Source organism: Parasteatoda tepidariorum, chromosome 5, assembly GCF_043381705.1.
Source record: "Parasteatoda tepidariorum isolate YZ-2023 chromosome 5, CAS_Ptep_4.0, whole genome shotgun sequence".
NCBI classification, from domain to species: domain Eukaryota; kingdom Metazoa; phylum Arthropoda; class Arachnida; order Araneae; family Theridiidae; genus Parasteatoda; species Parasteatoda tepidariorum.
In genome coordinates, this window is record NC_092208.1 from 93,443,818 (window position 1) to 93,468,888 (window position 25,071).

Genomic DNA, 25,071 nt, shown 5'->3' on the forward strand with positions numbered 1-25,071 from the left:
AATTTTTTTTTCTATTTTGACAAAATGTTTTTGTATTTTTAACTTTATAAAATTCTCCAAAAATTAGTTGGTTATAATTTAATAATAGATTTTATATCGCAGTCTTTTTCTGAAAGCTTTTCTACTCCCAATCAAAGAAATCTGAATTATTTTTCTCAGCAAACCAACCAATCACACATTTTTTTACAATCGCTAACAGCAATGTTTGTCGACAAATCGTTACAATTGTTGCATTAATGCTAATTTTTTCTATTTCATTTTAACCTTTTATAACATATTTTAATTTTAAAAAAATGTTTTTTTAAGAACCAACTATATATTTATATTTAATTTTACTCTTTTGTTGGTCAATATGATTTTTGATTCGATATTTTGTACCAAAACATTAAAAAATAAATTTAAAAAAATCTTGAAAACTGTCAAAATAAATTATTTTTTTCAAGATGTTATGTTAAAAAAATAACATTTTGAATAAAATATTTTATAATATAGACACTTTTCTTGTACACATCCTATACTTTATAAGAAAAAAGAAACAAAAACCTGGAAATTCTAAGATTTTTATCTGGAAGACCTGGAAAAATCAGGGAAATTTGAAATCTGATTTGAGTGGCCACCCTGATAGGTCGCCGAAAAATCTAATTTTTGAAATTGACCTCCCTCCCCCAATTTCATGGTGTTCTGAATATCTGAATTTCTAACAAAATCCCCACTCACAGTCATATTTGATTAAAATATAAAATGTTTTTATTGTGTTCTTTAAAAATTATGGTTTTCTTTCAAAAAATTGAAGAAAAAACATTTCTAGAGCAAATTATCTTTTAAACTTCTGTGATTTCAGAATGGGCAAATTTTTTTATTCCAAGATGAGAATGGAAAAATCAGGAGTATTTCTTTCCTTTCTGATGGACAAGAAAAGTATCTTTAGAATATAATTCTGCAGAAAAAAAAAAAAATTGCTTTTGTATTTTTTTCAGCTATTTTATTGCTTCAACTCTTTCTTTACTCTGTTTTTTAAATTTAAAATCTATAAATATGAAGATGCAGAGTATAACAGTTTTGGTTACACCTATCATTTCAATGAATGTTATTACAATACTTTTTTAAATTTATTGTTGTGTTTTTGTCGGAGAAAAATAGTAACTTCGTTAAGTCCTGAAAAATTCTTGGAATTAGTCGTGAAAAGTTATGAATTTGAAAATCTAAAATGTAGCAGATATCCTGGATTTAATAATCTAAGATGGTTTAAATATTATTCAATAACTACTAATTTTCCATTTTCAATATTTTTCTATTAAACATGTCCTTCTATTTATATAGTTTTTAAATTTATGCATAGAAATATAACTAAATTTGTTTTGCGTTATACTCCTGAAATGGCTCCAAAAACTCCTGATGTTTTTAATCCTTGCTCATGATAACCTTTCTACAAAGTTACCAGGTCTGTTAATTTGGCGTAATTTTATTTAAATGATACACTTCAAATTTTGTTGAAAATTACTCTCTTTAGTGCAATTTATGTACCAATAAAAATTGCACCAGAGAGGTATTAAACCGAAAGGTTATTGAATTTAATTGTGTAAACAATAACTTAATAAACAAAATTAGCTTATTTTTTATTCTTCTAGTCATGCTTATTTTAATAAAATTTTTTTTACCCTAATGCTATTGCTGCACATAAAAAATTAATTATATAAGTTTGAATTGCAATTAGCAAAGAAGAGAGCGACATCCCTTTATATTAGCTTAAAGGGCGTGTGATTGTCCCTAATACTTAACAATTTGGATAATAATACAGTGGTACCTCGGTTTTACGTTTTCCTTCGAATTTGCATTGAAAAATGCACCAACTGGTATAATGTAAATTTGGGGTGAAAAAAAAATGAAAGTATATTTTTCAAAAATTGAAACTTTCGAGTTGAATTACTAAAAAAAAGTGCAATCTTAATGCTTTTTGTTTTTTTTGATACAATTATAAAAATAACCCTCTAAATACTTGCTATTGTTTAAAAATTTGCTTTATGATTTACTTCCACAAATGTTTCAGAGTTATGTTTTCAAACTCTTGATCAGTTGAGGGTATACAATCTTTTGTGTATCTTCATTGTTTCAATCACTATCATAGGAAACAAGTATTAAATCAGATATCGAAGGTATTGAAAAGTAATGGGATGTGTCTTGCGTCATTGACTTTGGAAGATTTTCAGACATGCAATTTTGTTCTGAAGGGCCAATATTCCGTTGGATACTGAGAAGCAATTAACCCTGAGAAACTTCATTAGACCCAGTTGTAGTGCATTTTAGTCAACACTGTTCAACACAGTAGAAATCAAATTCAGAATTTCCAGAACATTAAATTTTGCTTTAGAAGCTTCTTGCATGTCAGCGGAATCACGAAAAAGAACTGAATACCTAACCAGTTGTTTTGTGTAAAACTTGAATGAATGATTCCAAGATTTAGAGTTTAAAGTGTGCTTGAAAAAATTCAAATTGCAAATTTTGCAATTGAAGCTCCTATACTTTCTTTAACCTTTATTCCTGCGCTTTGTCCATCCCACCACATTTTTGATTTTAACATGAGGGGGAAAGACAAAAGGAAAATAAGATGGAATCTAAAATAAGAAGAGCTACAAACAGCTAGTAAACAAACAAAAAGAAAAAGGAAACTCAGAAAAAGTTTGCTAGCTTCGTTGATAAAAAATGCTTTTGATCTGTTAGAAAAACGTATAAAGCCGGGTTTTTGTAAAACGGGTACTGTGAAATCCAGGATAATTTAACACCGGTATAGCCAATTCTCACGTACCAGCAGAAAATGACATAGGAAGCGAGATAACGTACTACTGTATTTCTTTGTTAATAATAATACTTTGTATATGCTTCTTCAATGCATATTTATTCCTGCTTAATATTTTCTTTTAAATATTATTTAATACTTCTGATTTATACTTAAAACTGTTAATGTAAGTATAATGTTATTAATGTCAACAGATTAATTATAGGTGCTTTCATATATTTTCATGGCTGTTAAAGATGTTGAGGCATGTAAAACGATATACAATAAAACATGTTGATGCATTAAGAAATGAAATGTTTTGTTTTTATAAATTTATAAAATGCTTTTCTTGATAAATGTAAATTGCCATTAGTAGGATCTCAAACAAGAAGATGTGTGTTCCATTTTCAAGCTTGCTAAAGTTACATCCAAGTATACGAATGAAATAGTAATGTCTGCTGTTTGTCTGGCCGCTACTGGTTGGACTTTATTCTTCAAAAGGTTTGATATAGTTTCTATTTTATTTTGTATAATTACTTCCATACCTTTTCCATTTCTTCAGCTTTGTATTTACTTTTTCATATCATAATTTTTCCCCGCCCACTGTTATCTGTTTTTAGTTATCATTTTTTTTTAATAAGGTTCTGTTTTGTTTTATTGTGAAAAATGCAAGGAGCATGATTAAATGTTTGTCTTTTGAACTAATGAATGTTAATAGTACTGATGCTAATGTAGCTCAACTGACTTGTAAAAAAGTGAAGTAATGAATCGTGTAACTTTTGTAACAAACTTCTATGAACAAATTTAAATTGAACAAAAATGTTAATTTCTTTTCTTATTAGTCCTCCAGTTAAATTTTTAATTTTCCAATTTAATATCAAAACAGGGTTGCAACTCCACAGGGAAAACCTGAAAAATACAGGGAATTTGAAAATCACCTAAAATAACAGGGAAAATGCAGGGAATTTTGATTTTTTCTTTACAAACTGGGAAAATACAGGGAATTTTGTTTCTTATTTTTGTCTTTTAAAAAATGGTGACCACTCAAAGCGTAATCTGTGGGATATTTAGCCATGATATTTCAGCTATACTAAACTATTTCATTTACCATAGCATTATTTAAGTATGTTCAGCTGTTTTCCCTCCGATTAAAACTAATAAATATAGTTAGCCCTATATAGCTCACACACGAGCACAGTAATTGTTGTTTCCTCTTAATATATTATATATAAAATGTACAGGGAAAACACAGGGAATTTTTTTTCCAGATTTGAGTGGCAACCCTGAAAACTTATAAAATTTATTTATTGTGATGTTTGAATAACATTTAAGATGCAGTTATTACTTAAATGAGGATTTTGATGTACTTACAGTAGAAAGTCTGTAGTCTGTAGAAAGTCTGTAGAAAGTCCAGAATCGTTAGGACTTCGGCGAGTTCGGAAAACGGAATTTTCTGGATAATTGGTCTTTAAGGTAAATAAACGTCAAAACATCCTTGTTTCATGTAAAATAACAAATAGACTAGATGATTTCTCGATCCACTCAATTAGTGACAATCCTACAGTGATTCTGTGTGGTTTTGACGATCGTTTTTGTTCAGTTGTTATTAATTTCATTTGGCTTTTAAAATCTCTATGTTTTAATACGTTATTATTTCACTTGGCAAACTTTGAATCCGCATTTTTCATTAAATTATTAACGATTCACCCGCAATCCCACGTGGATTTATAATTGCATTTTTGTCGGTTATTGCTCTGGACTTGCATAGTTTTTTAATGCTACATTATCACACATGAGAAGATTCGAATCGCACATTTGTAGACTTTTTAATGTACTCGATTTGTGACGATTTTACTGTCCACATCGTTTTGTGGATCGCATTTTCAACAGTTTAAAATTTCCATACAGTTTCTAAAATTTTGATTTCATTTTTAATATATTATTACAATCTCTATGTTTTAATACGTTATTATTTCATTAGACAAACTTTAAATCCTTCTTTTTTCATTAAATTATTAATGATTCACCCGCAATCCCACTTGGATTTACGATCGAATTTTTGTCAGTTATTGCTATGAACTTGCATAGTTTTTTAATGCTACATTATCATACATAAGAAGATCGAATCACACATTTGTAGACTTACTCTTTAATGCACTCAATTTGTGACGATTTTATTATCCACATCGTTTTGTCGATCGTATTCTCAATAGTTTGAAATTTCCATACAGTTTCTAAAATTTTGATTTCATTTTTAACATATTATTAGAATCTCTATGTTTTACTACAATATTATTTCATTTGGCAAACTTACAATACACAAGGTTATCTAAGTTTTTTTTAATTTTTTATTTTTAACTTTAGCTGTTTTGTGAATTAGATTTTTTTAAAATTTAAAATAGAACTTTGAACAATAATGGGTCTCTTAAAAACCTCACAATTTTTTCTATTAGGTGCCATCTAGTAAGGATATAGTGACTTTTATAGTTTTTAGTATCCTTCTCTTTTTAAGGTCTATTAGGAATTCTAAATATCATAGTTGTCTTGATGTTCCTGATAAAAATTTTTTTTCTTCTGTATTTGTTCTAATAAAATATTCCTGATTTTTGTTTGAGAACATCCCATTTTCAAGGAATACAAATGTGGAGTTTTGATAAAATAGATTGGAAGAATCCAAAAATTTGGATTTTTGATGCATCTTTTTTATTTTAATTCCTAATGCTAGTAGAAATCACAAAATTTGATAGTTCCAATTTAGAGAACTTCAACTAATTATATTGATAGATGATTCAAGCATATGGCCTTTCCTGCAGGTTTCATAGTTTAAATCTTTTTGGGAATTCAATCATTCTATGGAAAAGAAAATTATCCCGTCTACATTAGCAAATTTTTATGGTGATGAATATGGTGATGAATTTTTATGGTGATGATGATTTGTCTCTTTTACTTGATTTTAAAAATAAACGATTCCAATAAACAATACAGTATATTGGAATTGTTTATTTTGAGATTATTAAAACCCTACTTTAAAAAAAAATGGATTAAGGACACCTTGAATTCTGTTACAAATTTTAATTATACAGGGTGTTTATAAAGTCCTGGACCCATTTTGATGTTTAATAACTAATAAAATAGTAAAGATAAATTAAAATTAATAACATAAATGGTTAGATAGACTCAAAAAGTTTCATGACCCTTGTCAATGAACTTCCATGTGTGCCCCCTTCGTCGCACGGAGAATATTAAGTCGATAGTCAATTTCACGCCAGGTAGCGGCAAGCATGTCAGCATCCACAGAGGCTATTGCGGTTGTAATTCTAGCTTTTAGGTCATCAATGTTTGACACGATCCTCCTGTAAACATTGTCCTTTATAAATCCCCAAAGAAAAAAGTCCAACGGCGTTATATCAGGTCATCTGGGTGGCCAAGGGATTGGACCTTCTCGCCCAATCCATCTTCCTGGAAAATGGTCATTCAAAGAACTACGGACGATGATACCCCGATGAGGTGGTGCACCATCTTGTTGCAAAAAGACATGTGGTTGAAGCTCTTCTAGTTGTGGAAATACGAAGTTTTCCAATATGTCTGAGTATACGACTGATGAGACCGTCTTTTCTATAAAAAAGAAAGGCCCAATGACTCGGTCGTGCATTAGTCCACACTGCACATAAACCTTTGGGGAATCCCTTTGTGTCTCACGGTATACATGGGGGTTTTCAGATCCCCATGTGCGCACATTATGGCGATTAACAATGACAGAAACATGAAAGGATGCTTCGTCGAAGAACATTATGTGCTTCACAAAATCAGCAGCATCTTCTATCCTTCCTACCATATCTGTTGCAAACGCCATCCTCCCAGGCCTATCGTCCGGTTCCAAACCTTGAACAATGTGAACTTTGTATGCATGCAGTCTTAATTGTTTCTTAATAACCTTGTATACCTTCAAAATTGGCATATCCAATTCTCTTGCCGCTGATCTCACAGATCTTCTAGGATTGTCTAAAAATGTCTGTCTGACACGCTCAACGTCAAAATCACTTGTGCTCTCCGTGCGACGAATATTCTCTGTGCGACGAAGGGGACACACGTAGAAGTTGATTGACAAGGGTCATGAAACTTTTTGAGTCTATCTAACCATTTATGTTATTAATTTTAATCTATCTTTATTATTTTATGAGTTATTAAACATCAAAATGGGTTCGGGACTTTATAAACACCCTGTATATTGGTATGCAAACAAAATGAATTGATATTGATGATTTTCTTTTAACGTAACAGTACTTTAAAAATTTTCGATGCATGATTTGACACTATTGAGCTGTTCAGTATTGATAAAATTATATTAGAAGCTGTTAAAACTTCCTGTTCTAAGCAAAATAATTTTAAAATTAAAAATTGTATATTTCTTTATTATTTTGTGATAAAATTCACTTCAATAGATCGAATTATATTTAGTTGGCTGTTTGCTTTTTCTTTCATAAGCAGTTTGATACATGCATGCCAATCCAAAAAATGTCTTGATTTTTTCTTCTGCCCACTACAGAGCTTGTATTATATTGACGAACATTAAAAGTTTAGTTTGTTTATTATCATTGTTATACTTTTTACCTAATACATTATTTTGTGTTGTCCTTTCAGGAAATGCATTGATAACCCAAGATTTACATTTATTAGTTTCAATATGTNTTGGTATCACCAAATTTAGAATAAGGGTGAAAACTAAGATTTATTTTTTTTTTTTAATTTTTGAAGTCTTACTTAACTTTTTGAAATCTCACCCTGTTTTTGAGAAAGGGTGAGAAATTCCCACCCATTTTTTTTCTGAGATGAAAACACTGGAATAAACTCTGTAGCTGGTTAAGGATAAACAGTTATTTATTTAAAAGTCCTTAAAATTGAGGGAAATTACTTTAGCCTTAATAAGTTTAAATTATAGTTTTATTAACTTATTGGTGTATCATAGTATTGACCAGTCCAACCACATAATATGTAAGATTGATAAGGAATTTGGTATTGATTTTAAATCATGTTACTTTAAATTTTTCGTACTTTTGAAGATTTTATTGGTGTTTTTTGTCTACCAGAATTATTTTTTTTTCTTTCTCCAATTGATTCATTACATATTCACATATTTAGAATTGTTCCCCTAGATAATCAGAGAAAACTAGGGAATTTTTTCCAAATTAAGTATTAACCCTGCATTATTATTGTTCATTACCTGCATTATTAACCTTGTATTGTTATAATGTATTATTATTCTTTTTATATTGTAATGATCTATAATATCTATTATGTTTTTCTCTTAATCCAGAAATGGTGAAATGATGACCTATGTAAGGTGTGACAGTTGCCAACGTATGATTTGGGTTAAATCTTTCAATTTAGTAACTGATTTGTCCACTGAGGATGCTCCAAATACAAAGAATGGAACAAACTCTAGAAATAAGTCTTTTTCCAATGTAGTTAATAGGACATCTTCTGAAAAAGAATCTACTTCTAGTGTAAAATATGTGACAAACTCTGGAAACGAATCTTCTCCCGATGTAGATAATAATTTAAATTCTGAGAGAACTAACTCTAAAGAAAAATCTACTTCAAATATAGAAAATGGGGCAAATTCAGAAAAAGAATCTTCTCATAAAAGAAATTCAGATACTTCTAATGAGAGACCTCTTAAACGAGTGAAGTTGGTATGTATTCTAAATTTAGATTAATTTGAATGCTAAGATCTACTGTTAGTTTTTAAATATTTATATAACAACAATCTTTTTCTTGAAAATCTAAAGACTATAAATAAAGATGGTGCTTAACACCATCCTTGTAAAATAGAAACTTCTAAGTGCTTAAGAGTTTATTGATTTGTAACAAGTGTTTATTGATTAATTAAGTGTTTATTGATTTAATGATTTGTAGTATGTAATTTTAAGTGAAAAAATTAAAAATTGAAGTGAAATCAGATGAACAGTTTTCGAGAAATGGAATTTTAAATATACGACTTTTTAAAGTAGGATGACTTAAAAACTATTTGACCAATTTTATTCAAAATTGATTTGAAATTGCATACTCAATTTCAAGAGATGCAAAAATTCGTGTTTGACTATACGAAATTTTTTGACTATCATTAAATAAATGAATAATTATTGAAAAGTAATTTATTTTTGGTTAAATGAATTTTATCGACGAGTGCAAATATTTTTGTTTAACTTAAAAATTTGTCAAGATGTAATAAAATATGCCAAAAATGAAATTAACATTAAGGGCTCCAAACTTTAAACCACTCTCCTTGCTATTGAAACTCTATTTTCCATGTTTTGAAGATCAATAATATAAATTTGTTTAAAAAAATCATGTTAATACAGAGAAAATATGTTTTTGTGTTTTGTAACTTAAATTATCATTTGCTCTAATGAACTAGCATATTTAGGGTAAGGCCCTCAAACTGTTAAGATTGAGTTTTAATGCACAAAAATCTGATTATTTATCAAAAGTTATTCATGGTCTTTTTTTGGTGCATTGTATACATACACTGGTGTAAGAAATTAAGAGAATTTGCAGACTTGGTCGATTATCTCTAGAACTACTGGACTGATTTTAATGAAATTTCATATGTACAGTCCGCAAAAAAAAAAAGATATCACCCTGAATAACTTTCGTTCTAAATATCCGATTTTCACGAACTAATTGTCAATCTTAATGGTTCCTGGGGGTGACCTCAAATATGCTAATTAATTAGTGCTAACTATTAATTAAGTTACGAAATCAGACACAAAAACGTACTTTCTCTGAANAGAGAAAGTACGTTTTTGTGTCTGATTTCGTAACTTAATTAATAGTTAGCACTAATTAATTAGCATATTTGAGGTCATCCCCAGGAACCATTAAGATTAACGCTTAGTTCGTGAGAATCCGATCATTAGAACGAAAGTTATTCAGGGTGATATCTTTTTTTTTTTGCCGACTGTACATATATTGATACAATACAATACAAATAACCATTCAACAATTGTAATGCATACACATGATCACAAGTAACACTCGTTGGAGTCAGACGTATGAAATTGCCACAGAACAATTCAGGCCAATTGCCACAAGAAATGATAGGCTGCTTTATTTAAAGTATGAAATCACGGTGCAAGTATATCTGTAAGAGCGGACCATACCCCCTATTGACCCACATTTTTGTTTTGTTTATTCTGGAACCTCTGTTTCACACCATCCGACTCCAGCGAGTGTTAAGCACCTTCATGCATGTGTATTACAATTGTTGAATGGTTATTTGTTTTGTATTGTATCAATGTATATATTGAATTTCATTCAAATCGGTCCAGTAGTGCTAGAAATAATTGACCCAGTCTGCAAATTCTCTTAATTTCTTTCACTAGTGTGCATTATAGGTTGTGATGTTTTCATGTTTGTTGGAATTGTGTCTTAAAATTATGTATCAAAGTTATTTTTTTGTCACATCGTAGTTTAGCTGTGGCAAGAAAGAAATGTGTTTAAGAGAGCATTTAAATGTGTTTTTAGATGATATTGAATGGATTATTTTTTATACCTTTCTGTTTTTCAACAAATTTATTTTGTCTGTAGGATAAAAGAGACTTTGATCCTTTGGAGGAGCACCGACCATGGTGCCGTTGGGTGTCAAATACTGATGCAAAAGTTTTTCTTAAAGATAATGAAAAGACACCCGTAATTGGTTGGGAACTTTACAGGAAATCTTTATTAAGAAATATTCCAAACTTTCGAGATAATAATTCTGTAAGAAACCTTTCTATTATCTATTCAAACTGTTAATCTTCTTTGTTATGCTTTTATTTTAAAATAATGTTTCCAAACTTGTGTGTTTATTTTTTGGTTTTTTCTATGATGAGGGGATAGGAAAAGTGTTCCAAAAATTTGCCAGGAAGTTTGAAATGTTATAAGCATGTGCATCATAAAAAATAATAATTAGTCTGCATTATGTTAAAAACCAATTATAAAAAACTCTAATAATAGTTAAGTTCACTCAACCGATTAATTTATTTCATGACTGTCATTTGAAAGTTATGTCTTTTCATATTTTGTTTCTTAATATTTTTTATCTTATAATTGAACAATACAATTACTTCTAAATCATAACTAATTTTTCTCTTCCAAAGTCATAATTGTGTGGATTAATTATTTAGAAAACTTTGAAATGTAAAATAAAACCATCTGTATAAACTTCTTTTCACAGTATAAACAACTTTTAAGTTTTTTCCTCTCCTCATGAGTATCTATCTATACACCAACTTTTTTTAAAAAAAAGTTTACTAAGTCTATTAAGGATGCTAACTTTAATTTTTTAAAATTTTTTGATGAAAAAGAAAATATTGATAGGAAATTGAAGTTATTGTCGGTAATAGATTTTACAAGTTTGTGCAAAGGTTGATTCAATATCAGTGTACGTAATAATGTAAAGTTATAATTACTTTAAGGGAAAATTGATTTATTACAACATTCTTATCATAATATCGAAAAATATCAATGTTCATAATATTTTAATAAAATCAAGTGAAAGCTATCTTGTCACTCCTGTTAACGGAGAAGATTCGTGACACGAAGGTTGGTAACTGCTTCTGAATTAGTTTGATTTAACTGTTCTAATTGTAGTTGTCAAAGAATTTGATTATGGGATAAAAAAAAAATCACCTTTAGGCTGAAAACCTAGAAAAAAAATCTTGCTATAGGCATGGAAAATAATCAATTTTACAATTAATGGCAACAGTAAGTTGTCAATGATGTTCAAAGTAAATAAGTCTAACATCTGCTCTGCTGCAACATGGTTGAATTTTTTTGGAATTATAAAATTCGAATAATTTGTGAAAAATAATTGTGTAATTTCTTGTTTCGAGTTTGTTCTTATATATAATATTTAAGTTTAATAATATTAAGTTTTGATAAGTTTTCTGTATAAATAAATTTTGGTTTTTAAGCGGAAGTAAATTATAAGGTGGATAACTATATGATTGTCTGATGTGACTCTTAAACTGGCATTGTCCCAATAATGGACTTCACAGCTTTAATTTAATCAACAAATAATCTCAGCGTTCTAAATTTAAAATTCGCATAATGATATATTTTTTAAGATCATGTTTGTATCTCTTTATCTAATTTTTTTATTATTCTTTATGAATCTTTAAAGTTTTAATGAAGAATTAGTGAATTTTACACCCACAAATATTTTATATTACCTAAAATACACCTAAATTGACCCATTTGCAAACTGCTCGAGTATATGGTTTAGGTAAAATAAAAATAATGCAGTGTCTTAAACATGGTGCTTAGCATTTTTAAAAAATGCTTAAAGGTGCTTATTTTTGATTTTTTTAAAGACTTTAAAGGTGATTTTTTTCATTGGGTGTTTTTAAAAAGTGCTTAATTTTCCCTTTTTGAAAATGAGACCTTTTTCTTTACCACGTCGAATTTTACGCAATAAGCAAAATCGTGCTTTTTACATTGTTCTATCCGACATTTTCACACTTCATTCAACAACAATCCATTTCGCCGTACCGTCTGTCCATAGCATATGAAAGCTCCAATTATTTTACATGTTTGATGAAATACTTGCAAGTCTGCATGTGATTCTATTGAGCTGGGTTCTGTGAGATTATTGCACTCTCATGGCAACTCTGCTGCATTTTACAAGATACTCTTAATTTCAGGCTTCATTTTGTTTCCTCTGATATCGAGCTGAAAAATCACTCTATCATTTTATAACGGCTAATATAATCACGGAAAAAGTTTTTTTGTCAGAAACTAGTTATTTTATCATGATCATGTAAAGTCTTTGAAAATTATTTTGCATTTTGTTAATGTACACAGTGCTTATAAAGTATTTAAAAGGTGCTTTTGTTGAGAGATTTAGCTATGCACCCTGTTAAAATAATGGTGCGAGTCAATCTAGTTTCATTCGTCTGATGCCTCGTACCCAGAAACTATTAGCTCAGAACCATTGAATCTCGAGGCATTTGAGTCCATTGCAGCTCACCCAGACCCGAAGCGAAAAGTTAAATTTGGTTTATTTTAGCATTTGAACAACTCCACACTAAATATTCAAATTCAGGCATTTGAAAGTTCAAACACCTATGCGCTGTTCCTTTGGCCGTAATAAAATGTTACAATTTGCTGATCCATCAGACTGATTGAGTGACTTACCTATAGAGGCTGAGTTTTATGGACAATAGTACATGTTCAATTCGACTTTCTGCAACTCATGGGTACTCATACCTACTATGTTTAGATGGATTCTACTGTTCATTTACTACCATAGCATTTCAGTTCACAACATTAGTACAGGAACTTTAGTACCGGTTTTTGAATATCACGTCAGAGAATTTTGGGATTTGGAAACAATAGGAATAAAAGTTAATGAAGAAAAAGTCTAGTCTGCACGTAACCTTGAAATACTAAAAGACAATCATAGAGTCGCGAATGTGCCTCGGAAACTTGATGTTATTTGTTCGTTAAATAGCTATAATAATGTTGCATTTAATGCTGCTGTAGAATGTTGAATGACAAAGAATTAGAAAATACTTATATTCGATACATGAAAGATTAAAATTAAAATGGATGGTGATCAAGTAGAAGTGGCTCCAAATGAATCAGATGAACAAAACATATATTTTCATCACTTCAGTATTAAAAAAATTGGTAATATTAAATGTTTTTGACGGATCTTCACACACACCTTGGGAAATCCTTCTCTAAATGAACTCAATTTGTTACCAGAAATAATGGAAACTTTATTAACTGCATCCAATAGCTGTTTCAGCAGATGGAAGTGTGGCTTTTCTTCAGTTAACATTAGCTGAAGCAGATCGGGACGTAACGAGATTTCTTTGGTTTAAAGGAAAACTCTGATGGAGAAATAATCAATCTTAGCAATTAAAGTTTTACTACCGTCTCAAGCGTTTGCCATGTGGTTTAACTTTCTACTTTCACCCACATTGCAGTAGTTGGCTTCACTAAATGCAACAACTTATTTATGTGCTTCAAAACATTTGAGAAATGTCTTTTCATGGACGAGTTTGCTATGAGTGTAGAAACAAACAAAGACGCTATTACTACCAAGAGGTGGCAGATTTTATGTTCCTCATAAGTCTTCCATTAGCAAAATAGGTTACTAATTCGCCAATTTAAAAAGGAAATGGATACAAAGAAACTTAACTTTTATTAATGATTGTCAAATTTTGGGCATCAACTAGAATACTGAAAATAATAAATTTTTTTAAAGAAATCAAAGAAAAATTTTTAAACCTAAACCAAAAACTAGCTACTAAACATTCTCTCTTAAAGTCAATATCAAAGTTTTATGATCCTTTAAGAATGATTGCTCCAGTATCAGTCATTGGAAAGATATTATCCTAAGACGCATGGCTCAAAGGGATCCAATGGAATCCGCCATAAATCTCTGAGCAATGGCACGTATGCCAATAAAAATTACACTTAAGTGATCTACACATAGCAGGAGATGGATTGGAACATCTGAAAACTCCAATGCTTCTTACATGTATTTTGTGATGCTTCTGAACGAGCTTATGGCTATATCCGTTTCAGTGAAGACTCTATGGTTAAGATAAGTTGTAGAAAGAATACACTTTCACCTTTAAAACGAATCACTCTTCCCAAACTGGAATTATTAGAAGCTTTGACTGGTGCCGGTTTACTTCATTATTTTTTGCCAGGAAACTAATTTTGATGTTAGTAAAGCAATTTTAATGTGACTTCGGCAGGGATTAAAGGAAATCCACATCGTTGGAAGTTAACTTTCCTGACGCTCTTTCTGGAGGGGTACCACTTGCCAAATTAGAAGATCTTGTTCTATAGTGGCATGGTCCATTGTTTTTGCTTGAATCATCAGGCAAGTGGCCGAAAGGCACCAAAAATATTAAGTATCTACTCCTTCAGACATGAAATCAAAATATAGAAGTATATGAAATCTCTTTAAACGAAAACATCATTGATTATTCAAGATTCAGTTCTTATAACAATCTTCTCAGAGAAGCTATTTATGCAACACTACAGAGAATCTGTGTATTGTTGCATGATGCTTTCACTTAACTCACAACGCACATACAGGGAATACTAAAGAATTAAACTTGAAAAAATGTTCAAAGATGATTGTGCTTCGGAAAAAATTCGGATTTTTCGCTAACTGTGGTCCGGCAGTTTCCCGAAATTCCAATCAATGTCTAGAAACTTCGAGAAATCATCGATCGCATTTGTGTCTGAAAATTCTTGTGTATTTTATATAGAAATATTAGAACTAGAATTTATACTTGGCATCTCTTTCATTTGTAAATATTTTTTCTTTTAGAATAATAAATGTGAGTAGACATAAAAGGAAACTTATACATAATTATTCATTTAAATTATGCTGCATATAATTTATTTAGAATTTCATGTTTTTAAAATATCAATGATTTAAATTTTTGAAGACATTAATTTTTTGAGATGCGTAACTAATAATTTTACTCGAGAAATTTTCAGGATTTTTGAATTGAGCTCACAATCACCCCTGAAAGTTAGAAGTGATCTTGTAAGTGCGTCTCAGCAAAATAGCTTTCTAAAAGACATATGAGCTCCAGAAAATTTTTTTTCGTTGCTTGCTAATTCTAAAATAAGTCTATTTAATCCCTTAAACTATATTCTCGGATAATGCAACAGCTTTCCATGCAACCAGTGAGGAACTCTCTGAATGCTTGAACTGCACCAGAGATACAACTTTTTTATACAGACTATTGTATGAATTGTTATACAATGGTCTGCAAGCAAAAAACTGATACAAAGTCTCCTCAAGTGGCTTATTGGGGAGGTTAGTGGGGAAGAAGGGTTGGAACTGTGAAAAGATGTTTGTGCAAAACAATAGAAAAACCATGTTTGAAAAAAGAAAATTTGATCAAAGCTCTAGTAGAAATTGAAGCGACCATTAACAAGCGTCCACTACTGCACAAATACGGAATTGATGATCAAATTGAGGCCTTGACGTCATTACTCCCTCATAGATCAAAATTTCTGACCAACAATAAGGTGAGACAAATACCATTATTGAAAGTTTGGAAGTATCTACAAGCTCTACTACATTCATTTTAATGTGGATGGTCAAAAGAATATTTGATAGATTTGAAAAGTTATCCCTAAGTTAGAAGCATGAGAAAGCTACCTACGATAGAAGATAGGGATGTAGTACTTCTCCAAAAAATCTTGGTCCTTGCCAAATGTGGAAAAATGCTTTTGTTTTCTAACTAATATCTGGGTGAGACAGAGTTGTGAGAGCCATCCATTTGAGGTGTGGGGACAAGATCTTATCACATCCTCTACAACTGGCCATTTCCTTCGAGATAGACCAGGGTGGGGAGGATGTTGAGAACCAAGAATTTTAAGTTCACATAAACATGCACTGACTGTTCTTTGCTTTTAAGAAAACTGAAAAATACATTCTTTTTTTTTCTTCCTGTTGTACTTTGTATTCAATAAATGGTTGTGTTCCATCTTAACTTCAATATTTCAGTCTAATAACAGAGTTTAACCTAAAGAAATACAGTCAGACCTCGATATAAGGTCACCCTAAGGGACATTGCAAAAGTGACCTTATAAGCGGGGTGACCTTTTAACCAATTCATTAGCAGTTTGTAACTAAGCACGTAAATAGCACACATTATAACTTTTTAAAAATGGCAATACAAACGAAAACGATCGATGATAAATTAATTATTTAAGTCAATAAACTTTAACAGAATTAGTAAAGAATTAAAGAAAGTTAGATTTTTAGAAAAAAATTTTAATTTAAAATAAAGCTGTTTACAAATTTCCTCAAAGTGTTCATACATCTTACTTTATTTAAAATAATCATTTATGCAGGTCTGTCTTGTTTTTGGTTTCATTTTTCGAACAATGTTTTCTAGATTTTGTAACTTCTCAAAATGTTCCTCAGCTCCCTCATGGTTTGTAAAAAAATTTCGTCTGATATTTATTGCATTGAAGGCTTCCACTTGGGTTACAGCTACAGTCTCAGGATCACTGTCATTGTAATCACTGTCCACAACTTGTGAAACAATTTCAGAAATTGTAGCTTGTTCATTGGCTGCAACATTTTCCTAAAACTTGAGAGAGGTAACTGCCTTGTAAGGAAGTTAAATAAGATTTTGTTTGAAAGGAGCTTCCCTCGCCTCAGATAAAAATGACCTTATAAGCGATAATGATTTTTAAAACTTGACTATATATCCGATAATCTGTAGCAAAGAATTCCTATTCAGTGAGCCAGGACTTTGGAAAAGTGACCTTATATGTGGATGACCTTATATCGAGGTCTGACTGTATTTTGAAGATTCTTGCTATAGACAGTTTTTTCTTTCTGATTCGTGTTATCAATGCTATTTCTGAGGTATTTAAACTCTATGACTAAGATATATCTAATGATACGAGAAACAATGACTGAAAATTGTACCTTTCTATGAATGCTTCAAAATGGTTGATCTTTCTAAGTGCAGCGAATTGTGTAAAAAAGAACTTCTCATCAGGAGGAAACTATTTACAATGAGTCATAAAATGGATTTCTAATTGTCATGTGCATTACAGTAATTTTAAATTGTATTAAGACTATTGGATGGCCATTCTTAGTGTCTGTAATGCCATGTCGCTGTGAAAAAAATACAACAAAAAGTGTTTTCAATGTAAAAAGTGTCTGCGCCAAAATTGCTTTGTATCAAACAGGTTGTGTAGCATTTTTAAAAAGTGCACAAAGGTGCTTATTTTTCATTTACGTTTCTTAAAACCCTTAAATGTGCCTTTTTTATTCGAGGTTGGTAAAAAGTGCTTAATTTTCTGTCTTTTAAAAAAAGATTTTTTCCTTTGCCGTGTCGATTGTCAATTGCAAAAAATGCATGATTTCCCCAATTTTTTTCAGCAATATTTATCAGAAACTAGTTATTTTATCATGATTATGTAAATTTTTTTGAATTTTATTGATTTAATGTTTATAAATTAAGAACTTTAAACAATATTAAAAAAAATCTTCATTACTGTACAAGATCCTAATTATAATTTTTTTTTTTCGGAAAGTCATAAAGAATATTTTTTGAGTACTTAAAAAGTATTACTTTTTATTGAAAAATCTGGCTACGCACCTNGTAAAAAAAATGAGACACCCAAGCTGGAAGGAACAAGTTCCGAGACATTAAAGACCGTCCCCCAATACATCCTCTAAAGTTTGTTTAATAATCTTTTTTATGATATTTCTACAAGTCAGGTTAGCATAGCATTGATGTTGGCCAATATTATTAAAGTTATTGCCCCGGATTGTCTGGAATTGAGAACAATTTATTAACAAGTGATCAATAGATTGATATTCACCACAGTAATTGCATTCTGGAGTTTTGTGGAATAATTTATATTGGTGTTCTCCAAACACTCCGTGGCCTGTTAAAAATTGATTGAGATAGAAGTTTACTTGTAGTCTATTTAATTTCGGGTCTTTAAAAAACTTGAATGTCTATCCCCCTTTCTCGGAACTCCGCCATTCCAGCCCCCAGCGCTTCATGCTATATAATTTAACCTGAGTTTTAATTTGGGCGATGGAGCTTGGGACCTCAAGGGTAATTTGGCAGAGATCGGTGGCGTTCTTAGCTGCTCGATCCGTCTCCTCGTTGCCTTGAGTACCTATATGAGCTTTAACCCAATTACAGAGTATATTAGATTGCCATGATTGTTTAGTGTTTTCAACAATTTTTGAGTTTGATACTGGGTTTTGTAAGGCTTACAGCGAAATCAGTATAGATAGTGGCGTCTGGATATTCTTTTTTAGAGAGCCAGAGAAAAGCATTATTAATTGCCACCAATTCTGCCATGTAAACACTACTATTGTTTGAGATCCTGGTGGAGGTTACCTCACTTAAAGTACCGTGCATTTTAGTAACAATGCCGAAGCCAGTTCTATATTCTGTGGTATCAGTAGCGGAGTCGGCAACCTCCATCCTTGATCCATCAGTAAAAATTTCAAGGCCGCTGCTTGTTGGGAGTGATCTACCGTAGGGAACGGAAATAAGTTTTGATGGGTGAATCCTAGTTGGTGGATCATCCATATCTGCTGTGAGGAGAATCTGCTGCATCTCTGAGTCAAAGTCGCTAAGTCTCCAATTCCACTTAAGTCTTTTAATGCAAGTGTCCTCCAAAATCTTAAGATGGATAGGTTTCACCCCCGCCAGTATCTGGAGGGCCTCCGTGCTGGTTGTAGAGTAGGCCTTAAGGATGTTAATGAGTGAGATTCTCTGTATGGATTTAAGTTTTTCGTTGATTTTAACAGTATTGTGGTACCAGACACTGGCGGCGAATAAAATGATTCGCTCCGTAGCCCGCAGGTAGATCAACTTAAGGATAGAGGGTTTTAGGCCCCAAGTTGCCCTGGCAACCCTTTTAATTAAGTTATTAAAGTTGCTGACTCTCTCTTTGACCTGGTTTAGATGTGTGATCCAGGTCAAACCTGGGTCGAGTACAACACCGAGATATTTAAGTTCTTGCACTTTTTTCACTGAATATTTATGATTTTGACTCATTTTAATAATTGGTTGTCTGCCAATTCTTTTTCTATTTTTTGGAAAAGTTATGCATTTCGTTTTGGTGTCGCTAAATTTAAGATTATTACTTTTTGCCCAGGCTGAGAGTTCAGCAAGGCAGTAGGTGGCCACTTGATCGAAGCGATATAAAATTGGGTGTCTCAGTAAAAGCAATAAATCATCCGCGAATGCTATTATGCGGCAATCATTAAGATTAAAATCGTGGAAAACATTAAAATCAATACAATTAAAATAGCTAAAAACCGAATTAATGTATATCAGCCACAGCACCGGTCCAAGTGATGAGCCCTGTGGCACTCCCATAAAAATGGATTGCCTAAAAATGCAATTGCCCTCCTCGTCAATAAAAGTGACTACTCTCTGGCTAAGGAAGCCAAAAATAAATTTAACCAAATTATCAGGAAGTTCTAAACTGTTAATTTCAGATTTCAAGGTTGCCCAGTTAGCGTTATTAAATGCATTGTCAATGTCCAGAGCCACCCCAACACTATGTTTATTATCCAGCCGCGCTTCTTCAATAAATTTGACAACCTCCAAAAGAGCTTCATCAGTTCCTCTCCCGGTCCGGAAGCCAAATTGATTAGGACTTAAGTGTTGATTGTTTTCAAGAAAGTAAGCAAGTCTCCTAGTTAGTAATTTGTCTAATATTTTACCCCAGACGACTGGGAGTAGAGAAATGGGTCTATATGAAGCGGGCAAACTTTTGTCTCTGTCGGATTTTGGAATCAGGGTGACTCTGGCCCATTTCCAAGCCATTGGAAAAGAGTTTAACTCAAGGCATTTATTAAAAACACGCAATAGCCATGCCCTATCAATAATGAAAATTTCCCTAAAAACCTTGTTAGGGAGGCCATCAGGGCCCGGTGCTTTATTAGATTTTAGGTCTCCGATCACTGATTCTAATTCAATTTCAGAGAAAGGGGGATCATTATTACCTCTGATCAGTGGTTCACATGGAATATCACAAGTATTTGGAAAATGATGTGACATAATTACAGAAATAGTTTCATCAAAACTTGTAGTGAGTGTTCCGTTTTCCTTGAACACGGGGCTGTGACTGGTGAGTCTCAAATTGTCGCCTCTAGCAATCTTGTATGGGGCAGAAAACGCCCCATCATCGTTTGCTCTGTCCAAAAAGTTTTTCAAGTCACTCATTTTGGCTCTTCTGATGTCCTTCTTATAGGCCGCCAATTGTTTTTTGAACTTAATCTTAAAATCCATTCGCTCCTGTTCGTCAGTCGATTTTTGGAATCGTCGCCTAATTGCTCTGACCTCTCTACGCTTCTGCCCTAATCCCGGTGACCACCATGAGCAGTTGGCGTTTTCTTGAAGCGTTTCATTTTTAAAAAGTGCATAAAGGTGCTTATTTTTCATTTACGTTTCTTAAAACCCTTAAATGTGCCTTTTTTTATTCGGGGTTGGTAAAAAGTGCTTAATTTTCTGTCTTTTAAAAAAAGATTTTTTCCTTTGCCGTGTCGATTGTCAATTGCAAAAAATGCATGATTTCCCCAATTTTTTTCAGCAATATTTGTCAGAAACTAGTTATTTTATCATGATTATGTAAAGTTTTTTAAAATTTTTTTGAATTTTATTGATTTTATGTTTATAAATTAAGAACTTTAAACAATATTAAAAAGAATTTTCATTACTGTACAAGATCCTAATTATAATTTTTTTTTTCAGAAAGTCATAAAGAATATTTTTTGAGTACTTAAAAAGTATTACTTTTTATTGAAAAATCTGGCTACGCACCTTGTCAAAGCTAACAGATCATTGATTTTCAATTAGATCATATTTATCTTGGTAAAATTAATATTAATGGTTTTTTGAAGGTTAATGATGCAATTAATTTTTCTTTCAATAATAGTAAATAAAAAAAACTTAAGTTTATTTTTATGCAATTATTATTAATCTTTCTAATAAATAATAATTATTATTACAATATATTTAATAATCATTATATATTATTATAATTTTATTAATTATATTTATTTAATTTCTCAAGGCTCTCACCGGTTAGGGAGAATAGGAAAAACCTTAAATTGTCAGAGAATTTTATTTTGGCTCTAAAAAGCAAGGATTAATCAGGAAAAGTTGAATTTTTTTACAAAAATCTGGAAAATTCCTAAATCATACCTGGAAAATAACCAGGAAATTTAATTTTTAAAATTGATTGAAAACTCTGATTATATTTTAAATTGTTTTTGTTGTGTTATGTTTTCATTGCTGTTAAAAAGAAATATGCTATGTAAATGTTAATGAGTTTTGCGATTTTTTAGGAGGCTACCCCTACAAAAGAACATTTTCGAAGCATACAAGATCTTCTAGATAGTTGGACTAGCCCTTCTTCATTATAGGATCATAATAGTTGTAAAATTCTACACTTTTTTGTATCTTTAAAGGACCATCTTAAAAGTGTGTCATCTTTTCGTATAATGACCATGTCATATTTATTTTTTTACATTTTACAGACATTTTTGTTGTTTTGTATAGAAAATTTTTATTTATTGTGCTAAGAATGGCATATAATTTAAAATTGTTTTGTTCTATAACATAAGTGCTAATCTTCCCAAAATGTCAGGAGTCGTTAGTATTAATTTTTTTTGTTATATTTCCTCTTGATTTTGTTTATCTAAAGTCAGAAACTTATTAATATAGTAACTTTTTTATTTTAAAATTACATTTTTAGAAATGAAATGAGAGAATTTATGTTTTTAAACAATTAGTTTATTTATGTACCATTTGTAATATTAGTACTAAAGTGTAATTTTTTAATATTTTCTTTTCTTTTGTTAAAGTAACCTTATTCATATTCAAACTGAAGAATTTCTTCTTTTTACTTTATTAATTATATTACAGAGCTTGTAAAAATTATTTTTTGCCATGGAGATAGTTTAAAGTTCCATTAAGTTTCCATTCTAAAACATAAATTAGCAATTTTGCCCATTTATTGTGAATTATTAAATTTGCTTATACTGTTCTATATGATTTTGGAGTATCTTAATTCTTAATTTATAACCTCTATTCTAGGAATTCCCCAATTATTTTTAGTTGCATTTTGAATATTTATAAATTGCTGGATTTTTGTTTTTAGAAATCAAAAATATAACACCATTGTAATGGTTGTATGGTACGATCTTAAGAATGCATAGTTAAGAAGAAACCCTGAATAAATACTTTACATGAGCATTTGCATAATAATACCAATGTAAAATGTTTGCATCCCTATAAAAAATTGCTCTAACGTGAAAAAAATTACTTTTGTTTACTATCCGTTATAGAACCTGTTAAAATTGTTCTTCACATTTTAATTTTTGTTAAAATAATTCTTCTTATTTCAATTCTGAGTATGATAATTTAATCACTTAAATTTGCTCGTTACAATTAAAATGTCTTATGCAATTTTAATGTTTTCATTTTGAAATCTTAGCAAATTTTCCTTCTTTTTTTCCCTTGTTAAATTCTACTATAAATTATATATATATATTTTTAAAACAACAATGCTTGTTAGGTATTAAAAGGGAATAAAATCAGTTTTTTGCAATCACAGGAATTTATTTGTCATAGTTTTACAAATTTATGAAGGAAAATTATGGTCGTGTCATATTAAGTAATCATGTGTTTCTAAAAATGGCTGAACAAATAAAAATGTACTGCATTTATATTGGCTATATTTTTTTCTGCATTCTAAAAAACTTTTTTCTATATTTCTTTTTATTTTATATTCTTACAAAAAAATCCTTTATCAACAATTTGATGGACATACAAAGTTATATTTAGAGCAAACAATATTCATGGATGTGCAGTAAAGTCCAGTGTTTTTTCCTCATAATAAATAAGGAAAAGGTGCTTTAAAAAAAGCATTCTTTCATTTCCACTAATTAGTTGAACTGTCTCAAATTCATAAACAAAAGTTTTTTTCTTCTACTTTATACAAAAGAAGTGTTGATTTCTAATATTTTAAACCGGAAATTTTTAATATTTAAGACTGGATGGCTACAAAAAACTGGGAAAAGTAAGGGAATTTTTTCAGTCTGGGAAGAAACAGGGAATTTCAATAAAATAGCCCATATGAATAAATTTGATTTAGAGTTATCTTAAAATCCAATATTCTATTTCAGCAGAAATCGGTTTTGTAATGTTTTTTTTTTAAAATTGTTTATTTTCAACTCTAGTAGCACGTATTATTGTTTTGTAATATATTTATGTATAAGAACGTAACATAATTGAAAAATTAATAATAAAATTTATGCATATCTGTGAAAATCAGGGAAATTCAATAAATATTAGTCTGGAAAATTAGGGGATTTTTTTTTCTGAGTGTGGCTAACCTGAAAAAAAAAATCATTAATTTCTCATAAGTCAAGCAGAGCTTAATAACACTAGAAGCGCTGTTGAGGTCATTTTTTATATTTTTTTTTGGCCAATTCTTATGCTATTTTTAAAGATACGTGTGAGCTTCGAAGTTTATATTTTTTAAACTTTTTTAACACTAAACATACCAACACTTAATGTATATCTATTTCTACAATAGCCGGTCAAATGACCAGACTTCATGTTTCTTGATTGAATGTATGAAATATGGATGTTAGGNATGCTATTTTTGAAGATACGTGTGAGCTTCGAAGTTTATATTTTTTAAACTTTTTTAACACTAAACATACCAACACTTAATATATATCTATTTCTACAATAGCCGGTCAAATGACCGGACTTCATGTTTCTTGATTGAATGTATGAAATATGGATGTTAGGAAGGAAATAAGCTATACAGGGTGTTTCCATTGTACATTTTCCGCAAACATATTTCTTCTATTTATTATTATTTCTATAATTCTTATAATTATTCTTTTATTTATGAGAATTATAATTCCTATAATTATTCTTATAACTAATATTATTTCTTCTAAGAGCTTGTGCTGTCTTGATCGTTTCAACATTTTTCTGGGTAAAAACTAACAGGTTAGTTACAAATGAAGTAAAGATAACAAAATAAAATACAGGCTACTTACCAAAAGATTTAGTTTTTGTCACTTTTTCTTACTCAAAAATGCCAATCTAAAATTTTAGCTACTTTCTTGAAATTTGAATTCACAGTTATTTTGTTTGAACTCACTACGCAACAGTCTTTTCTGAAATGTGCAACTAATTGAATGCGATGCATAGAACATGCATTACATCGTAATTTCTAATCCGATAACCTTATAAAGCAATAAATTGTTCTCCCGGACAAATGACCGGTTGTGGTATTCAAAACAAACAGAATACAAAAAAATAGTAATAGAATAATAACTGTATATAATTGTTAGAAAAAGTCATGAAGTCAGATGTGCAAAAAACGATAAGCGCATTTTCAATGCAACAGTTCTTAAACGGTCCTTTGACCAGTTATGGTATGTTTAGTGTTAAATTGTTTCTAAGTATACCATATTGAAATTTCATGCCTTTCTGATTATTAAAATAAATAGTTATGGAACTACTTAAAACGGCCAAAAGGGGTCATTTTGAACCCCTGAAAAACATTTATTTATGAAGTTTTATGTCTGTTTTTGATTTTGCAGAACTGCAAACGTTCGGCAGAGGAATAGTGTAACAGAAATTAGGATCCACCATGTTAAAAAATTTCATGCGCAACAGTTTTCATGACATCTCTGATTCCGATTACTGAAGTAGCTTAGTTTACTAAGCTACTTCATTACTTAT

General features: G+C 30.5%; 1 protein-coding gene across 2 annotated transcripts in view; it reads left to right on the forward strand.

Annotated features, from left to right (window-relative positions):
• The window catches only part of LOC107446522 (zinc finger C3HC-type protein 1-like), a 35,570-nt gene extending 12,540 nt beyond the window's left edge, over positions 1 to 23,030 (forward strand). Inside the window, exons 5-8 of one of the 2 annotated variants that reach the window (XM_043040724.2) lie at positions 3,150 to 3,274; positions 8,088 to 8,466; positions 10,364 to 10,534; positions 21,648 to 23,030. In XM_043040724.2, the coding sequence (XP_042896658.1) occupies positions 3,150 to 3,274; positions 8,088 to 8,466; positions 10,364 to 10,534; positions 21,648 to 21,725 (753 nt within the window). In that variant the 3' untranslated portion in view covers positions 21,726 to 23,030. The remainder of the gene's footprint in view (positions 1 to 3,149; positions 3,275 to 8,087; positions 8,467 to 10,363; positions 10,535 to 21,647) is intronic. The other variant, XM_071180801.1, reaches the window with a different exon arrangement.
• Positions 23,031 to 25,071: the final 2,041 nt, after the last annotated feature.